General features: G+C 44.8%; 1 protein-coding gene across 6 annotated transcripts; it reads right to left on the reverse strand.

Moving 5' to 3' along the window:
• Positions 1-1372: 1372 nt before the first annotated feature.
• On the reverse strand, positions 1373-17579 carry LOC147058671 (PDZ and LIM domain protein 5-like). 6 transcript variants are annotated; one of them, XM_085910674.1, is made up of 15 exons: positions 17465-17579; positions 16896-17019; positions 14906-15057; positions 9660-9690; positions 8409-8434; positions 7981-8001; positions 7873-7890; positions 7573-7745; positions 7339-7375; positions 3286-3359; positions 2700-2865; positions 2423-2603; positions 1857-1977; positions 1670-1785; positions 1373-1592 (listed from the first exon to the last, which is right to left on the reverse strand). In XM_085910674.1, the coding sequence occupies exons 2-15, from the start codon at positions 16992-16994 to the stop codon at positions 1503-1505; spliced, it is 1305 nt and encodes a 434-aa protein (XP_085766800.1). In that variant the 5' UTR covers positions 16995-17019; positions 17465-17579; the 3' UTR covers positions 1373-1502. The 6 variants fall into 6 exon arrangements, with proteins under 6 accessions (XP_085766800.1, XP_085766798.1, XP_085766799.1 ...); XM_085910672.1 differs by having other exon boundaries at positions 2700-2895; XM_085910673.1 differs by having other exon boundaries at positions 7339-7378.
• Between the last annotated feature and the right edge of the window lie 822 nt (positions 17580-18401).

Raw genomic sequence — 18401 nt, forward strand, 5'->3', positions numbered from 1 at the left:
AAAACGAAGAAGAAAATGACGTAACTTCCCGTACACGAACGAGTCGTGATTCGCCAGACTGGTATTCGAAAACGTTACATACATAAAATAAATCACAAACTAGTAGCATTTATTTTAGCTATCCTGGATGAATGCCTCACTCACTCGCCCACTCACTCACTCGCTCACTCACTCACCGTAGTCTGTTTGGGTTAGGGTTAAAATGAGCTAAGATCATCGTTGAACGGGGCTGTAGGTGAATGAAAAAAAACGTATTTTTCTGGCTTTTCGATTGGAGCCAATTTAATCAAGTCAATATCGTCCCGATGGTGAAAGATAAGGCTGGCAAAATAAATCGCAAAGACAAATCATCTTTGCTCGTAAATTAAATAAATCCTCATATGGATTGGTGTGTTTATTGATGTCTCTTTGATGAGCTTTTTGATCATCTAATTCAGGAGACATTTTTGTTCATGAAGAAATAGTTATTTAGAAAGGCTTGTAAGAAATTATTATTGTTCCATGATCATGATTATTGATCATTTATCATTTCATTACAATGTATGTCCTTTTTAATGATTATATTTAGATGAAAAAAAACTAGAAGAAATATTTTTAGAATAGAGGCGCTAAGAACTATCTATTGTATAAAGGGCTGGGAGAAATAATTATTCATAATATGTATCAATAATATGAATACCGATGAAAGATCAGAAATATCTGTTGTATTCATTGATGAATTCCAATGAGATCATAGAAGTCATGATCTATTATAGCACAGGGCTGCAAGAAAGGATTGTTCCTAATGATGATGAGTATTGGGAGTGTTACGTGCAGAATGTGCTGACTGACGCTGAAACGTTTGAAACGTCCGTCGGCCGTCCGCCATTCATCATATTTCTCACATCAACCGCTAGAGGTCTCCCCAGACCACCGAGATGAGATGCGCTCGTCCGTTTGATCACCAAGACGAAAACAAACAAACAAACAAACAAACAAACAAACAAACAAACAAACAAATAAATACATAAATAAATAAATAAATAAATAAATAAATAAAGGCAGGCTCAACTGTATCAAATAATGCATATATGTGCACTTATTCGCAGTATTTCACCACCTTCTCGTTATTAAAAAGAAAGAATTGGAGATCATGTTAAAATGTGGATAAAAGCAAAAAATATGTACGATGAATGAAATGTTATTGCATCGTGTGAAAATGTATCACTGCTGTGTTTAAATCAATCATTCAAGAGTACAACAAAATATATACGATGAATGAAATGTGATTGCATCATGTGAAAATGTATCACTGCTGTGTTTAAATCAATCATTGCAATTTCCACCATTATTCAACTGCAGATGAGGTTTTTATTACCTTACACACATTTTGGTGAAAATATATGTCAAAGAAATTGTACGTCATAATGTCAATTGTCTATATGATCAAATACATAGTTGTTCAACTCTTCGGCAAAGAAACACACAAACGCTTCTTTCTAAAGAAGCCATCATTGCCTCAGCTATATTTTCAGTGTTTGTGCATGTTTTTTGCACAGAGGTTTGTCTTTCTTGGAAAAGAAAGTCTGTCCCTCCAAAGTGACGGAACATACCTGTGGGCATAAGAAGAAGAGAAAAGACATCATGTCGAGAATCTGAAGTGGAAAAGGCATGAGTCCATTGCACTTACAGCGCACACAAAGCAGTTGTCGTGCCACGTGTAGCCCAGCGCCTCCAGGAACTTGTCTCCTGCCTCGATGGGAAACTCGCAACCATGGCAGCCCGTGCCAAACAAACTGTAGAAGTCTAGGACAGACAACACAAAAGGACAGAATTTGGAAAAGTCCACTGAGCGACCAAAAGACAATCTCTCTCACCTTGCTGGCAGTAAGGCTCGCCATCCTCCAGGTGGAAGGTGTCATTTCCGATTGGCTGTTGACAGGAAGCGCACAGGAAGCAGTGGACGTGCCACGTCTGCTTGAGAGCGTTGATCACCTCCTGGACACCAAAACAAAGAGCTTAGCTAAAAACACCGTCGTCATACCAAAGAAAAGCTTTTTGGACACAGCTGGAGCCAAATTCAAACGTCAGTCACACTTGTACTATTACGACTGCGGTTTTTGTTCTTCTTGCTCTTCTTCTGGGAGCTCATGACATTCCCCACCCTGAAAAGTGTCAATGGAATCAATGGGAAAGCTGGCTCGGGTCACACTAAATTGGTGGCAAGAGGGCGAGAAAACAGGTTCATGAGACGCTCTAAACTTTGGTAGGGGATTGGAGGCCCTGGACAACTTTGGAACACGTGACGATGGATGAATATCAGTGAAAAATCACACTGAAGCCTTCAAAGTGTCATTCTTTCAGCTTGAAAGTGGATTTTAGAAAAATCATGTTTGTACACGATCAAATATGATAAGCTATTATTCTGAGGACGCTCACCCACCCCCAAGATCTTGGCCTGGCAGCGGCTACACGTGGGCGCAAAAAAGTCTTCGTAGCAGTGTTCGCAGTAAACGTGGCCTCGCTCTTCCACAAAGCCCATGTCGGCCAGCGATGTGGTGCAGTGGACACAATTGAATTCTTCTTTGTGCCACGATTTGCCCATTGCTACCAAAAACGGTCCCCTGAAACAAGAAGAAAACATGACAAAAGGGGTTTGAAGCATGGAAAACTAGACTATGTTCCACTGTCGTGGAAGAAGAAGAAGAATTGTCCCTTACCGGATGACCTTATCGCAGTGGCCACACATGGGCGTGCGAGTCCCGGCAGGGTAGTGTTCCGCCATTTGCACCAGCGAGTCCTCGTCTTTCGGGTGGACCCGAGGTACCGGGCGAGCGGGAGCGGGACACCTGGCTGCGCTGCCGTCGGACTTTACGCCAAAGGAGGCTGTGATGAAAGCACATTTTGGACTCACGCCTGCTGAGAATAAACATGGCTCACTACAATAAGTTGACTATTCTTAAAATGATACACTGTGCAGGTACCAAATGTGTGTGTGCGCGTGTGTGTGTGTGTGTGACTTCCTCCTAGGTGAGCAAGTTGTTTGACCTTTGGCCTTTGCGTCTGCACACCCAGCAGGTCTCGGCAAGGCAGCCTTGTCACAACCGTGGATTTTCCACATCGGTCATTGAAAAGACACACACACACACACACAGACACAGAGCAGCAACAAAAGACACACCTGGCTAAACATGTGCACAGGCATCGTAAAGAAAGTCAATTTTTCCACTTGAATCGACACAACGTACACACACACACACACACACACACACACACACACACACACACACACAAAAAGTGTGTTACCTTGAGCCGTTGCAGGTGATTTGCTCATGGTCTTGACAGTAGCACACTCGTGGCTGTTGGGCTCACACTCTTCACTGCATAAAGCAAAGTAACTCATTGACGATAGAAATTTTAGGAAATCAATATTCAAGTGTGTTTTATATTTGATAAAGAGCAAAGATTCTATTGAGAAATATGTGTGTCTGTTTTTGGAGTATTTTCTTCAAAGCCAGACTCGTAAGCGCCACCCAGGTAATCATGAAAAAAGTCGATTTTGATGAAGATGTCAAAATGAAACATCATTTATTCAGACTCGTGTGTGTGTGTTGACTTTTCATGCTGGCACACGCACTGTCTCTTGGGTGCCCTTGGTGGAATACGAGCAAGACAGAGCCCAGACCACCTACTCGCTGACAGAGCAGAGACAAATATGGTCCTGCCCAAAACAACAACGCAGCGCTCAGTCGACTTCCTACTTGGACCGCTCGGTCGCCAAGCCTTTGCGATACCAGCCCGTTATATAACATAACACACACGTAGAGCCAGGATTTGGAGTGGAACCGGTCGCGTGAGAGTCATTGACAAGCATCTAGGACCCTCCCATCTGTGCTAGTAGGACCCTCCCTCCCATCTGTGGTCTCTTCTCAAGGTTTCTCACTTCCCCTAGTCGGAGATTAGATTTAAGATCAGGGGATGGCTGAGAATATTGTCAGTTGTCATTTTCAGTGTTGTTAGTCACCTAAATGTTGAACAGAGACTGTGATGTAACCAAGTCCAATTCCTTGTTTGGCACGCTCAAACATGGCAAATCAATTCTTCTTGAATCTTGAATCTAGGCCAGATGCCAGTCTACCAACATGGTGATAGTTCCGCCGTCTCGGCTTCAATCCATTCAGTTGTCGTATGCTACAGGAAGAGGCCCCCGGGGAATTTAGAGTCGCGTGCCTTCAGTGTAGCGCTCGCTAGTCAGCGCTGAGGTGACGAAGACGGAGCACCAAGAGTTAGACTTGTTCCCCATGCGCTCAACCTGTATCCCATGTGGTCTAGCGTACAGGGGGTCCGGGTCCGTATCCCAGTATGCGAATTTGTTTTAGGGGTGGGTCGCATCTTCTTTCAGAGATTGGATCATTTCCCACAGATTGGTCCAAATTGAAAATATGATCACTTTAAAGCAACGGTCGGAATGTGCGACTTGTACACGTGAATGCTAACTGCTAGCGACTAACTAGCATAAAGTCAGATTTTTCTTTTGAAACATTCCGTGCTCCTGTAGTAATTAATGTTCAACATGGTACCGTCGTGCTAACAACATTTGTACCGCATTTATCGCTAATCACGAGCGAAAACACCTGAGGCTCACCCGGCCGGCCGGCCGGCCTCTCGTTCATGAGCGACAATGACGCCGCCCGCCCGCGGGTGGGTGGGTCGTTAATTCTCTACTTGAAGCCCTTTGAGACTGCACATTGTGATTTAGGCCTATCCAAATCAACTTGACTTGACTACTCTCCAGTGTCTCCGGCAATTATCCCTTTCCGCTCGACTGATTGGTTGATGAAGTAAGAGAGCCCCCACTGTTTACGTTCATTAGCGACCCATCTGGATATAGCATAAGCCTATTCGCCAAAGCTTACACAACAAGAAGAAGAAGAAGAAACGAGAGGAAGGAGGGCATGTGTGATTTTATCAGCGCTGTTTTGGCTTGGCCAGCAGTATAATACTCTTCAATATCTTCAATCAATTCAATCAGTTGGGTTAGTCCAGTAGAAATGTGATTCCCCTCTCTCCCTTACACAGACAGAGGGAATTATTTTTGAACTTCTAATGCTCTCTAGATCTCTTATTATATTTTGCAACACGGTGTTGCTATATTTGTTGATTAAAAGAAAAAAAAATATGACAAATCAATGCGTTTTGGGCCACATACTACATTTCAATCCAAATCAATTGAGTCACAAGCTGGGTGGTACGTCCAAGTAGCGCTGCGCAGTAAACGCTTAATTCGGACAATATGTTACTCTCCTACGTGAAGTAGGGCAGAAATTGCCTGCCTCTCTCGATCATTTCAAGGCTTTGGGTGTCAGCGTGGTTTCAGAGCAGCAAATGTATTTCCATGAACTTGGCACCAGGAGACATGTGTCGACACCCAGAGACAACTTTGAAGACTGAGCTTTTGCTTCACTCCCTGGCTCCTAGGCAGGCTCCTAGGAATGTCATGGATGCCTTGTCTACACACAGTGAAGCGGGCGGTGACGCTTGAATGTTAAGAGCATCTGCCTGCCTGAACGCTGAACGTTGCAACGTCAGTCATCTTAATGCTCCCTCCATTTGTTGGCTGTTCAAACAAAAGCCATGCCTTCCTTTTATGAGCGAGCGCCCGCCACTGCTGTTGGACTCTCACAGAATGAAAGCAGTCATGAGACAAGTACAATCGGGGGACACTTTGGTGTTTTTAGGACCCATCCATCCATCCATCCATCCATCCATCCATCCATCCATCCATCCATCCATCCATCCATCCATCCATCCATCCATCCATCCATCCATCCATCCATCCATCCGGTGGTGGTAAATAAGTACTGAAGTAACGCCAACATGAAGGGGAAAGAGCACAAGAACATGAACAAGGATACGCAGCAGCTTTATTAGCATGAAGATAAAATGATACCACTTCAAATTTGCCAAAAGTAAACATACACAGGAGGAGGAATATTTTTCATAGCAAAAGCCTTTTTAAAGTATGAGGAGAACATTCACACAGTCACTCCGCTTTGTCATCAAGTCTAAAACAAGGGCGACATTTTTACTTTCATTGTCATCGGTTTTTAGACCACTCAATGTCGCTCTTTCGGACTCCCACGCGGAAGCACGTGCACTTATATACACGTCCTTGGAGACGACCACTGAAAACTGCTTGCTTGAACAACAATTAAACCTGCAGTCTACGGACAAAAGTTGGAAAATGTGTTTTGAAATTAACCTGCAAGTCAACTAGCATCGGATCGGTGTGGTCCACTTTGGAGTTTCCGCTGTATCGGCATCAGGTTGTTGTTGTTGTTGTTGTTTTTTTCAACGGTTGTAGTTGTAACAGGCTGATGTTCCAATACTTTTGTCCATGGCTTACACCAACTAAAACTTGACCAACTAAAACTCCCGCAGCTTGTTGAAAACAATGACTGTAAGCATGTAGTGTATACAGATGTACTAGGGATCCATTTTTTTGTCGGCGACTACAATGTGATGAAAGTCGAGGCAAAGTCACTGAATGGATGACAGCGCACAGCTAACGGCAATGGACCGGCGCCGACGGACGGGTGAAGACAGCCGCCGTCGGTGGACTCGTGGAGCGGCCGACTAATGGCTTCGACCCTGGGTATGCGCTGTAGCTGTGGTTCCGCTAAAAGGTCCTGTCCTACTGTGCCATCAAGTCAAGCCACTCCAGCAGTCAATCACACCCGTGCACAGATACTCACACAAACAGTGTATCCATAAAGATACGCATTGACACAAATCTACTGGACGTTCAGGGTACGAGCGGACACGCCGTGGTGCCAGTCTCTCAGCTCGCCGTACTTTGGGCCGATCACCAAACGCGTGGTGGCCTTGTTCACTCTGCCGTCCAGGAGGGAGGGACAGAAGAGAACAAAGGTTCAGGATAAGCGGCTTTCAGGTGAGGACCACAAAAACACGGCACGGCACGGCACGGCACGGCACGACAACAGCCAGGCTGTGTTCATATCTCATTTGAATGGCATGTTTTGCCTTCTTTGAGAGTCAACAATCAAAGCAAACACGAGCGGGACAACACAGCAGAGTCGGCCATCTCAGGTTAAGGCGCCGTGCGGCTGGCTCACAACCAGCCTTTCAACGACAAATGCCAGGAAGGCTCTGTCTGATTGGCACCACAAATCACGCCAAGCCTCTACTTTTAGTTCAATAGCATTCCACGTCAATACTAACGTAAGAACCAGCTTAGTAACCAAAACGTAGGTCTACCGTTTTAGTAAATGTGTGAGACAATAACAACCACAAGCCTTAGTAGTCAGTTGTCAGTAAAGTTCAATGGCAAGCACTTACTTTGTCTTCTTGGCTGTCTCTGCTTCTTCTTCTTGAGCTACTTCAAAAGGAAGAACAAAGTGGCATCACTGCTACCATGATGATGATGTTAAGTAGCATTATTAGAAGTAATAGCAGCAGTAGCATGTATTTATTTCTTTTTTGTATACTTATTAATTTTCCCCTTTTAACCCCCCCCCCCCAATTTCAAGGAATGATTTCAACTCCTAATTCAAAGTAACAACGGTTACGTACAGTTCTCGGTGCCTGTAATCTGAGCCAGAATCCTGAAGGATCTGGACTGGGTGGTACCGGTGCGCGGGCGCCAGTCCTCCGTGTCCTCCATGATGCGCTTCCGGCTGGCGCCGGCGTGAGACGGCACGTGGTAGAATTGGATGTCGGTGTCCACGACGTGTCGGCGGGGAGGCCTGCCATGCGAGGAGGGCAAAGGTCAACGTCAACCGGGACAACCCATTCTTTTTGGGCACACGCTGTTAGGGATGGAATGAAATGCTTCCACGTTTGATGAAGGACGGCATGAAGATTATTTATTACCTGGGTGGCTGGGCTTTTCTTAAGAAAAAAAGAAAAGCAAAGACTACATTTTCCACCTTGACACAAATACAAAATTTGACATGGAGGAGGCCGTGCGGAAAGACTTACCTTAAAGTACTTTGAGGTCCACTAGAGGGAGATCAAGAAGAGGAAAAGAAGTGAGGTAGAAAAATAAATGACCACTAGAGGGAGCCAAATCATGAAAATCACACAGGAAGTTACATTCGCTAGGACTGCATGTTCATGCCGTGGGATGACCAAACAAAAACGAAGCTTTTTCTGTGTGTGCTGCTCTTTCGAGTCATGACCTTTCCGTGTTTTTGTTGACTTTTTCATTTCTTTGTGGAATCACAGTCCTGTCATCAACATGCTATTAGCGTCAACGCTATGCGGCTATACGTAGTTCATGTACATATATGTTCATTCAATGTTAGAAACTCACTCGTGACTTTTAGTCCCGTTCCTCAAATAAGGTGTTTCAGTACAGTAAAAAAAAAATTTCAATAAATCAAGTCATCCATGCATCAGAAACTAACTTTGTGACCAGGGAAGCTGCTGTCGTCTGCAAAGAAGGGGTGGGGGGGTGGGGGGAGGAAAACAGAATGAAAGGGGGCAAAAATAGTACGAGAGGAAATTCAAAACCGTTCTCAACAGGCAGCAAGCAAACGACACGCTGAGCCGACCCAAGCCCGCTAAGCAGCCATGGCGGTCGCTGATGACCACAAGGGTGACAGTAAATAGCCAATAGAAAAGTGCTATTATATAAATCCAATGTATTATTATTATTCCTTCCTATAAAAAGAATCCATGAATATTAAAAGCTCGCTTCTTGGATCGGCTCTGAAGAAGGAATTTTCCACACACGAGCGAGCCCTCCCGATTTTCTATTCTCACCACTCACCCGTTCACGACTCGTCCGCCCTGATTGTCAATTAGGCCCCGCCTTTGCCCCACGGCCACCTCACAGGCGTTCTCGGCGGAGTAGAGGTGGATGGGCGACCGGGGCGAGCCCACGGGGGACGAGGAAAGAGGGGTGAAGGCGGAAGACGGCGACGGGACGAAGGCGGCCGAGGAGGAAACGTCTGAGGGTCTGGGGGGCTTGTCGGGCGGGGAGGGGGGATGTGCGATGGCCACGGGTTTTATGATGTCACATCTGTTCACCTGGCATGCAAAGGCAAACGTCACAGCATACACGCCGAAGCCTCTTTAAAAAAGGCTACTGTAGCACCACTGGGGGGGGGGGGGATTGGGAGTGCTTGTCTGCTGCCAACTTGCGGCATCTCTGGCTGGCCAATTTGAAATCTATTCAGGAGCGTGCCAGGGTGGCCCCGTTACTTTCCGTTTGTAGAAAATGGCCCACATCGGCATAACTAACGTCATTTCGCAAGGTGTGAGTAATGTCCATGCAATCCACTCACGCAAGTAAAAACCATTTCACAAGCGGCCATAGGATGACTGACAGACAGGCCAGGTGAATCATTTCCTTTCGACCAAATTCTCAGGGGTGCGTTTAAAAAAACAAAAGGCACTTCTCACGTCATCTCAGTTGATAACCTGAGAGACTTGAAGTCATTTGGTGCTGCTGTTTTGGTTAGCAAATGAGTTGATATGGGCTCAGCTGGTCCACTTTTCAAAAGTCTACGTTGAATTCATTTCATTTGATTTGTCTTGGTTGACGATTGTAAAGATGGCGAGCGTTTGAGGAAATCTTCTTTCATTTGGACTGAATATCACCTAGCGTGTAGCCTTGGTTAGCAATTGTTTTGTGATCAATATTGTGATCGTACCTTGGGTGCCACCGGAGGGGGCTTGGCCACTCTGAAAAGATAGAAAACGGACGTCATTTCAATTGGAACAGCAGGAGTTGCCTTCCCAATGTACAATATGCGCACTTTAAAAGCAGCTACTATTTTTAGCTGAGGAAGGCCTCTCTCCCTCCCGGCCTCCCTCTACTCACCACTTAAGGCCACATGCTCTTCCCTAAAGGTCACCTTCAAGTCAAGGCACATTTATGGCCAGTCGTTTATTTCATTCAAATCAAATTAGCATTTCAAAATGACACCAATCACATCCAGCCGCTCATTTCAGCCAGCTCCTTCTCATTTCCTATTTGAAATACTTGACACCGGTGACAATGACACGACTCGAATTGCTCGTAACTTGGGGAAAAACCCCAAAGTAAGTTTGAACTCAGGTTCAATCTGTATAGGTCGATCGACCTGATGGAAGATTACTTTGAGCTCACCGAAGAGGAGAGGAGAGCGAGCCCTCCCTTCCAGAAACGTCCGTTATTTCAGCATGATAAGCACTTTCTGGAAACTCGGACGCACGTCCATATTCCTCTTATTACAGCCGATTTGGCGCGTTTTCCAAATTGGAGAAGTTTCATTGCAAGTAAAAGGATACAAATGGCAAACACACAGCGGATCAAGCTATGGGCTTCTCAAACAATGGGCCCTGACAGATATTTGACCAGCTGGAATGTTTGCCCGTAGCGCAAACGTGCGAGTGCACGCTGACAGGCGTGACATTCAGACCACCCAATGGAAAGAAATATGGACCAAGGTATGGGCCACTGCAATGAATCCTTCAAGACTGTCAAGTCATTCGAGCTTGTGTTCTAGAAGAAGGGGAATTCGACGTCTGTTGGGATGGCAGTCAGTGCAGTGGCACTTCATCATTTGAATGAAGTGAGATAGCGGGGATATTTAGGAGGCGAGCAAGAGGACACAGCAGTGTAAGAAAATGACCCATATTGTTTGGTGTCAAAGGCTATTTGGATCGGATGCTAAGGTGAGTAAAGGTACCATCATTTGAAGCAGACAGAGCAACGTGATGAAGAGAGGATGCCAGCAGGGCCGGCCAATCCTTGCCACGTGTGCTCGGGCGGCCGAATTTGAATTTGTGGCTCCACGATAAAGGCGGCTCGAAGCGTACGGACCAGGCAGGCGGCACAGCTGCCTGAACACCATGTGGATGGAGTTAGCTCCAAATGGGCTCAAAACCTTCAAAGCTGCTTTTGGGAACGTCCCAGCCAAAGACGGACCGACAGGAGACAAAAATGCAGATATCATGGTCCGTCGAGGATTTGGATTTGGTTGATTTTTTGGCTTTCTGCTTTTAGAGAGAGTTCCGTGCAGGAGGAGGTAAGAATAGCAATCCCTGCCTGCCTGCCTGCCTGCCTTGAAGGCTAACTCATTACGTGCCGGGCGGGGGGGCCCAGTAAGGGGAAGTATTAATTGGGGGAGGGAGGGAGGGAGGGAGGGAGGGAGGGAGGGAGGGGGCAAAGTGCATGAGAACATCCAAATGCTTGAAGCGCCATCCAAGTGGATTTAATGAGACCATCGGCTGGCTCCACACAAGAGCTCAAGTTGCTGTATTCCATCGACGCTAAATGTGGAAACGACAGCAAATACGTACAGCATAGACGGCTTTCCATGAAAGAGGAGATATGCGTATCAATAGATGGGTGATTGGAGTTACACAACTTTAGTCAAGCTTTTGTGATATGTTGTGATTAGGACAAGGAGCTGAAGATCAGGGGATAATTGTCCATCCATTTGTTTGTCGACCCTTTGAGACTGCTTGTGATTTAGGCCAGATTAGCATTGGCATACTTGTGGATGTTTTGGTGGTGCGTCACGTACGCAGAATGCGTTGTGCAATTCAGCAGCTTGGTGATGAAATGTTCCATGCATTCTGATTGATGAAATCAAATCCAAGCATTTCTATGCTGAAATTGAATTGGACCAAAAATATCACCTCATAAAAAGAAATATCGGATTGGCGGCCGGCCCGTGTTGTCAAGATTTCAACACTTTACAACATTTGATATTTGATTGGTGCCAATGGTTTCTAGCACGCTGACATGGAAGAACACAACGCAAAGTTCCTAGACAACAAGTGGCCTCGTGTGAGTTGCAGATATTGATAACATCGGTAGAGTGTCATTAACCCCGCCCCCTCCCCTCTGAATATGACACCTTTGATCCATGCTGAAGGAGTAATGAATGGAATGACCGTGTATTTCTCTTTGAATGAATCGATCTTAACTCATCTGGAGGATTGTGCAAACGCAAGTGTGTGTTGATTACGATTGATTTGAAAGCTATCATTAGAAGAGTATTTGCTTTGAAATGAAGCCTCAACGTGTCAGCCCGGTTCAAGGTGACAGCCCAAAACTCATTTCTAGTCATTACTTAGCAGTTGTGAATGAATTCCAGTTTCCTGGAATTAGAAATGAGAAGAGGCAAAGAAGATCCCCTGCCTACATCAATAACACATACTGATGACACCCTATTTGTTGCTGTTCTATGCCTAGCACTTGTTTGCAAAAAGGAGCCCTTAGCAAAAGACGGGCGGCGGCAGGTGTGTCTAAATGTGGCGACCCGTATTAGGAGCGTCCTGGCAAATACCACGGAAGAGCCTGGCCAAAAGCGACGGCTTTTGGATGATCTTTGGCCGAGGCCTGAGGGTGAAGGACGCAGACAGGTGAGGAGCTTTGGCCGTGGAACATCACTGGCACGGTGAGGGAGGGAGGGAGGGAGGGCTAAGTGACCACGGCAGCTGCAACGGCCTTCTCGCCGCTATACACCAAGTGACTCGGGAAGATCCCAATCCATCGTACTCATCTTTAGCTACGCGGAGATTGACAATGGAAGCCATAAGCAACATGCATGTCCAGCGCACGTGCCTCCTCATACGCAGGACAGAGCAACTTGGGACTTCAAATACAAATCTTACAGCCGCGGGCGGCTATTCTGAGAAGGCAATGTCAACTAGAAATGAAAGCACACACCCCAGCCCGACATCAACTTCCCAAACACAAGCCCTCGCTGGGGACCACTCCATGCCAACTTTCTGAACTCCAAAATAACTCAAGCAGCTGTCTGAGAGCCGCACGCACGCACGCACGCACGCACACGTTCATGACTTCATGAGCATTCATTCACGTTCTGAAGTATTCTGGTGCATCAAAACCTTATCTGCAATGTACTTTGAACTTTCAATTTCTTACCATAGCGGGAGATCTTGAGGAATGAAATGAAGTAGGAAGCAATAATAAATGACTTCAGACAGATTTTGGGCATCATGCATATAGAAAAGGTGTATTTAACTGAAGCTTATTTTTGGGGGGATACAAAGTTCACAATGTTCCAACACAAAGGTCTGGAGTTGAATCACAACTGTTGTAGTGTTTGGAATTCTAGAAGTACAGAGTGTCATTTGACTTTTATGCTATCGGTGCAAAATGATTGCGCTAAAACCGCTAAGTTAGCTAATGGTCTTGAAAGTGAAAAGATATCCCTGATTTTTACGAGGGGGGTTTTGTGTGTGGATTAGAATGGAATAAAATGCGCATGCCAGACAGAAGCTGGTGGTTTTCAGACCATTCATCATTCCAACCAAAACTCAAGCCCATGCTTGGAGAATGTTTTGTAGTTCATCCCCAAGATCTTAATCAATCAAAAAATCTGATTGGACCACTTTGTTACATGCTACCATTGCAAAAGTGTAACTTGAAACGATCCCAAAGGGTATTTTGGAGACGAGTGCTGAGACGTGATCTTAGCGCTGACTCGTACGCAAGGCCTGTAAAGCCACGCCAGTGCGAGAAGAGTGTAAATCTGAAAAATCAGATTGTGTTTATCCATGACTCATTATGGCTTTCCACATGTGACAAGTCCAGCCAGCGTTGATGCATTGGACTGGGAAGAACAACGCAGCAACGACGTGCTCGGAGCTCCTTTCAACGGGGAAGATCTCAAATAAAAACAACATCACAAAGGTTCAGCACAAAAATATCTTGTTTACCCAAGCATGTCTTCTTGTAGCCCAAGGAGCTTCAGGTTAATTAGGCTTCTTTTTTTTTTTTTTTGGAAAGGCCGTAGCACCAAATAACATGAAACTCTGCACATGTTGACATTAAAAGAACTTCCTGTGTTGTTAAAAAAAAACAACGTTTTTTTGTAAGCCCAATTAAGCTGCCGGTTGGAATGTTGTGAGTTCACAATACCAACTGGACTCGGAAAGCACTTGCTAACAAATCCTTGTAACAATTACTGGATATTAATTCATGTCTTTAATTGGTGCCCGGAATGTCTTTTATGGAAAATATTTCTAATGTGACTCAAGGGTAAAACACAAGATAGCCCAACATTGAGTTGGCCTTGAAAGAATAGCTAAGCAACTAGACCAGAGGAACCTGAAGTTAGTAAACAGTGCTAGTAAAATGAACCTTTGCAGACATATGTGCGCCACATGTGTAACAAGATAGGTGCGGGCAGCTGCCCTCGCTCCAAGTATCTCAGCAAATTCAATTGAAAAGAACAATAAGGGGGAGAATGGAAAAATCATTAGGACTTAGTAGTGTGCTAAACTTAGCACCACCTGTCGCCTGACATTTGGAAGAGCATCAATGTGGCCGTTGGTATTTGTGCATTTTCTGATTTTTGCCATTCTTTGAGTTGATTAAATGAGCAGAATGAGTCTGTTCAAACATCTTTTGTGCAACGAGGGATTGTACAGGAAGGAAATTGAAAGTTTTTTGTATTTTGAAAGAAGCCGGAATCGTTCTTATTGTGACCTTTGCCGGCTTGATCCCATGGAAAAGCTCGGGCAACGCTGAAAAGTGACAAAACCGATAGAAACGGACCTTTTTCCTTCCGAGTCCAGATGTTTGTATGTTATGTACGACCGCGTCGGAATACACAGAACATCTCGTCTGTCGGTGCCGAGCGACTCTAACGAAAAAAATCCATCCATCTGTCCCCAATCAGACTGTTTGATCACACACACTTCATAAAAGCCATACTGGGACCACCACATCGAAGACTCTGTTTGATCAATGACAGCTCATTTTTCAAACGCTCAGTCAAACGTATGTTTTGATTGATCAGCAAGTTTACATTTCAGATTTTCAAGAAATGTTTTTCTTGGAATGATTTTCTCACAGTTTGGGGGATGCCGTTCTTACATTGTAATCAATAAATGGCTACAATTGCTGGTCAGAGGCCCAAGCCGAAAGACTTACTTCTGTAGGGTGAGGCTGAGGTCGCCTGTGCAGTTCTTGATCTTGTTCTGGGCCTCCAGGTGGTTCATCCCCTCGGTGGCAACGCCGTCGACGGACAGAACCGTGTCTCCGATAGCGATGCCGGCTTTGGCCGCTTTGCTGCCATCGTTGAGCTGAACAAATGAAATCAGCGTCAGTCGTTTACAGTGTGACTTTTGCCCTTTCAAAGTTGGCAGAAATGAAATAAAGGGTCTTTGGGATCTCTTTTTTTTTTTTTTTTCCCATCACCAGCTGAATAGCCATTGAGCCATTCCACCCTTTAAGGGAGGCCTGTGAAAAAGGTGTTGCTGGATTTATGAGGCGGGATGCAAAAACAAAGCAAACACCATGTAAGTCTGGCTTCACCATGCCTTCAATGGTTGCCTTGCGCTGTTCTGTTTATCCATATTGAAAATGAGTCCAGGTTATGATGTTTTTACACAAGCCAGCCAGCCAGCCAGCCAGCCAGCCAGCCAGCCAGCCAGCCAGCCAGCCAGCGTGCTGGTGGGCCTTGGAAGGAAGGATGGCATTTCACTTGATTTGTACTTCACACGGGTGCCACATGCAAGAATGCCTTAGTTAGCACGTGGTCATAGAAAGCAGACGACTTTCTTATCAGCAGACAGTGATATGTGTAGGATGTTACACCCTGTGTGTTAAGTCTGTACTTGTCTACCACAACAAAGAACTGCAATCACTCCAAGCCCAAAGCGAAAAAGAAAAATCGTTGATTCGGTCTCCGAGATGGCCTTTGATGTCTATTATCAGCGTTTACGTGGCTCTGGCATTTGTTAGGGTCCCAGAGGGTCTCAAGTGGCAGTGAGCTCATTTGTTTCTTTGAACACAATAAAAACAGACCACACACGCACACACACTTTAGTGACACTAACGTCTCCCCTCCTTGCAATGAATCCATTTGATGGTTGAAATTGTAGCTTTTCTGCACCCTTGTGCAATATGATCTCACGTATAGCGTATACGCTGCATTCGCTATATGTAAAGACATGACGAGACGCTCGGGCACGGCTAAAAAAGATACCGGGATTAGCCTTGATGCCCAGCATTTCTTGTCACATTTTCCCAACACGTGCACATGAAATCACTCACACATTCACTGACAATAAATAGGAAGTGACTTCAACTCAAAACAGCCCACAATTAGAACAATCATTGAATTTGTCTCTGTTCCATTTTTTTTCTAATTATGGGTCATCCAAAAACTAGTCTTAAGAGATTTACACGAGTGTGCCAAGTCATTCGGCATGTGGAAAGAGCTACACAGAGAACATTTCTGGAGGGGTCAAATCCAATGAGGTGTTATGAACAATACCAGCTTTCCAGAAAAGGAAGTGACACTGTGAAAAAAGAAACGGTGCTCTACAAGCCTGCTAAAAAAAAATGCAATAATTAAACCCCTTCCCCAAAAAAAAAAAAAAAAAAAAAAGATTTCACATGAAATATTTAAAAGCAGGCTTTAAAATCATTTAAAAATATATATATATATATCGTACATATTGACTTCTTTATTCGAAACACTTGAAAGGATCCATTATATCTTCCAGATGTTGGCTCCAACATGCCTCTTGAGAATATTGTAAACCGTAAAGCCAATTTTCACCCACAAACTTCCAACAACGCTCAAAGTATTGACATAAACGACGTACTATGAACAAGCACGCCGTGTGTTCATATGTCTGCGTTTTAGCTCCACAACCCAATCATTGAGTCCCGCTGTGAATGCCCGCTTGTTTTATTCTAGTTTTAGCCACTTGTCGTCTAGCCTTTATGACTTGGAGGGATTTTGTTGATGCCTGTGCTGTTGGGAAGGACTTTAATGGAGCTGCTCTTTCTTAAGTCCCACTTTTCCATTTTCAGAGCAATCTGGCCTTTATGATTTGAGTACTTTGTGGTTCTTGTTGTTCAGACTTAACGAACCAACCGCCTTCATGGAAAATACCCGCTTTTGTCTTACCCTGGAGATGGTGAGGGGCAAGTTGAAGTCTTTTCCGCCTTGCAGCCTAAAGCCCCAGGGGGCCGGGCCAGAGAGCGTGACGTTATAGTGGCTGCTCATGGTTTCTTTGTGCTGGAGGGAAGCGCTACAGAAAAATAAAGTGACAAATATTGGGGGGTGTAAAAACCATCTCACCAACTTTTTTCTTTTTTTTAAATACGGAAAAATTCATATTTATAATTAATACAAAAGAAATACACAAATAATCTAATATTCATAATTTCACTTCACATTCAACTCAAATGATTTAAAAAAAAAATCAATACTGACATACAAATAAATGAATGATAATTGATGACTATAAAACAATCAAGTATAAAACAAACTTAATCCTGCAACTGAATTTATACAGAAAGAAATGACCAGTGACGCCCCCAGCGACAAGCCATAAACATCCAAACTGATTCCACTTCATTTCAGAAATGCCCGACATTTTTAAAATTTTTGAGGACCCAACTAACGTAGCACAACTTCTCAAACATTTCAATGCATTACAGGGATTAAGTGCACTTGAACGAAAACCACACTACCTTTATTACAATCCCCAGAGAGGTGAAGAAGACGCGATAATAATCCTCTGGCGTGCCCGGGACAATCCCCTGTATTCCCAGCAAACACACTGAGAGTGTGTGAGTGAGTGAGGGGGCACACGGTGGAGCAAATGCTTTTATATATGGGGAGACAAGGAGGGAGGGATAGGGAGAAGAGGCCAAGGCTGCTGGCCGAGGAGGAGGAGTGAGGGAAGGAAGGAAGATGGGGTGATGAGAGGTTAGGATGGCCAGGGGAGGATGAAGTGACTTAAGATGACGTGACTGAACAGTGCTTGGGAGTCCCGCACATGATGAGGGGGGGGGGGGGGGAGATAGGGGACAGTTTATCTTTAGCCAGGATATTTTTGACGTGGAATGGAGGCCAGAGTCCGTCTACTCTGATCTCTACCCCTCACTTACACCAATACAAAACGCTCTAACAAATAGCATTCATGTTCAATTTTTTGAAGGAACGCATACATGAATACAAATGGTGGAGCAACACACGTCGACAAAGATATAACCCTACTCGCAGGCATATATTCCTTATCCTCTGCATAAAACGGCTTTATGAGTGCATCTCACTGAGTGTCTATGTATGTCATTGGATGACTTTCCGATGTTTCTAATACGGTATCGCAACCGACATCGGTGCCGCCCGGCTCGATGCGGCACAACGTGTGCAGTTAAAGCGTGCCAATGGAAATGGAGACACTATGAGAACCCCTCAAAATCCTGGATTTAGGTTGGCTGCCAATCAGCTAGCATATAGTTGTTGTTGTTCACTGCATTTACGGTGACAGATGGGACAAAAGCTGATGCATTCAATGTCCCGTCGTGGAGATCTGTTCTAATATTGCTTTTGCTAGATTTGATAGATGACGTGTTCAATGGGTTGATGGGCGTCAAAGCTGGAAGGAAGAAAAAAAAGGATTGA

The sequence above is a fragment of the Syngnathus leptorhynchus genome, chromosome 4, assembly GCF_054491065.1.
Source record: "Syngnathus leptorhynchus isolate UIUO chromosome 4, UIUO_Slep, whole genome shotgun sequence".
Lineage (NCBI taxonomy): Eukaryota > Metazoa > Chordata > Actinopteri > Syngnathiformes > Syngnathidae > Syngnathus > Syngnathus leptorhynchus.

Excerpts from the sequence above, each read along its gene's own strand:
- LOC147058671 (XM_085910678.1), bottom strand. The coding sequence starts at position 16,994 with ATGAGCAGCCACTATAACGTCACGCTCTCTGGCCCGGCCCCCTGGGGC. Across the intron at positions 3,360-7,338 it reads GAGACAGCCAAGAAGACAAA|TGAAGAGTGTGAGCCCAACA; the intron begins GTAAGTGCTTGC and ends TGCTTTATGCAG. Across the intron at positions 1,786-1,856 it reads CGAGCCTTACTGCCAGCAAG|ACTTCTACAGTTTGTTTGGC; the intron begins GTGAGAGAGATT and ends TGTCTGTCCTAG.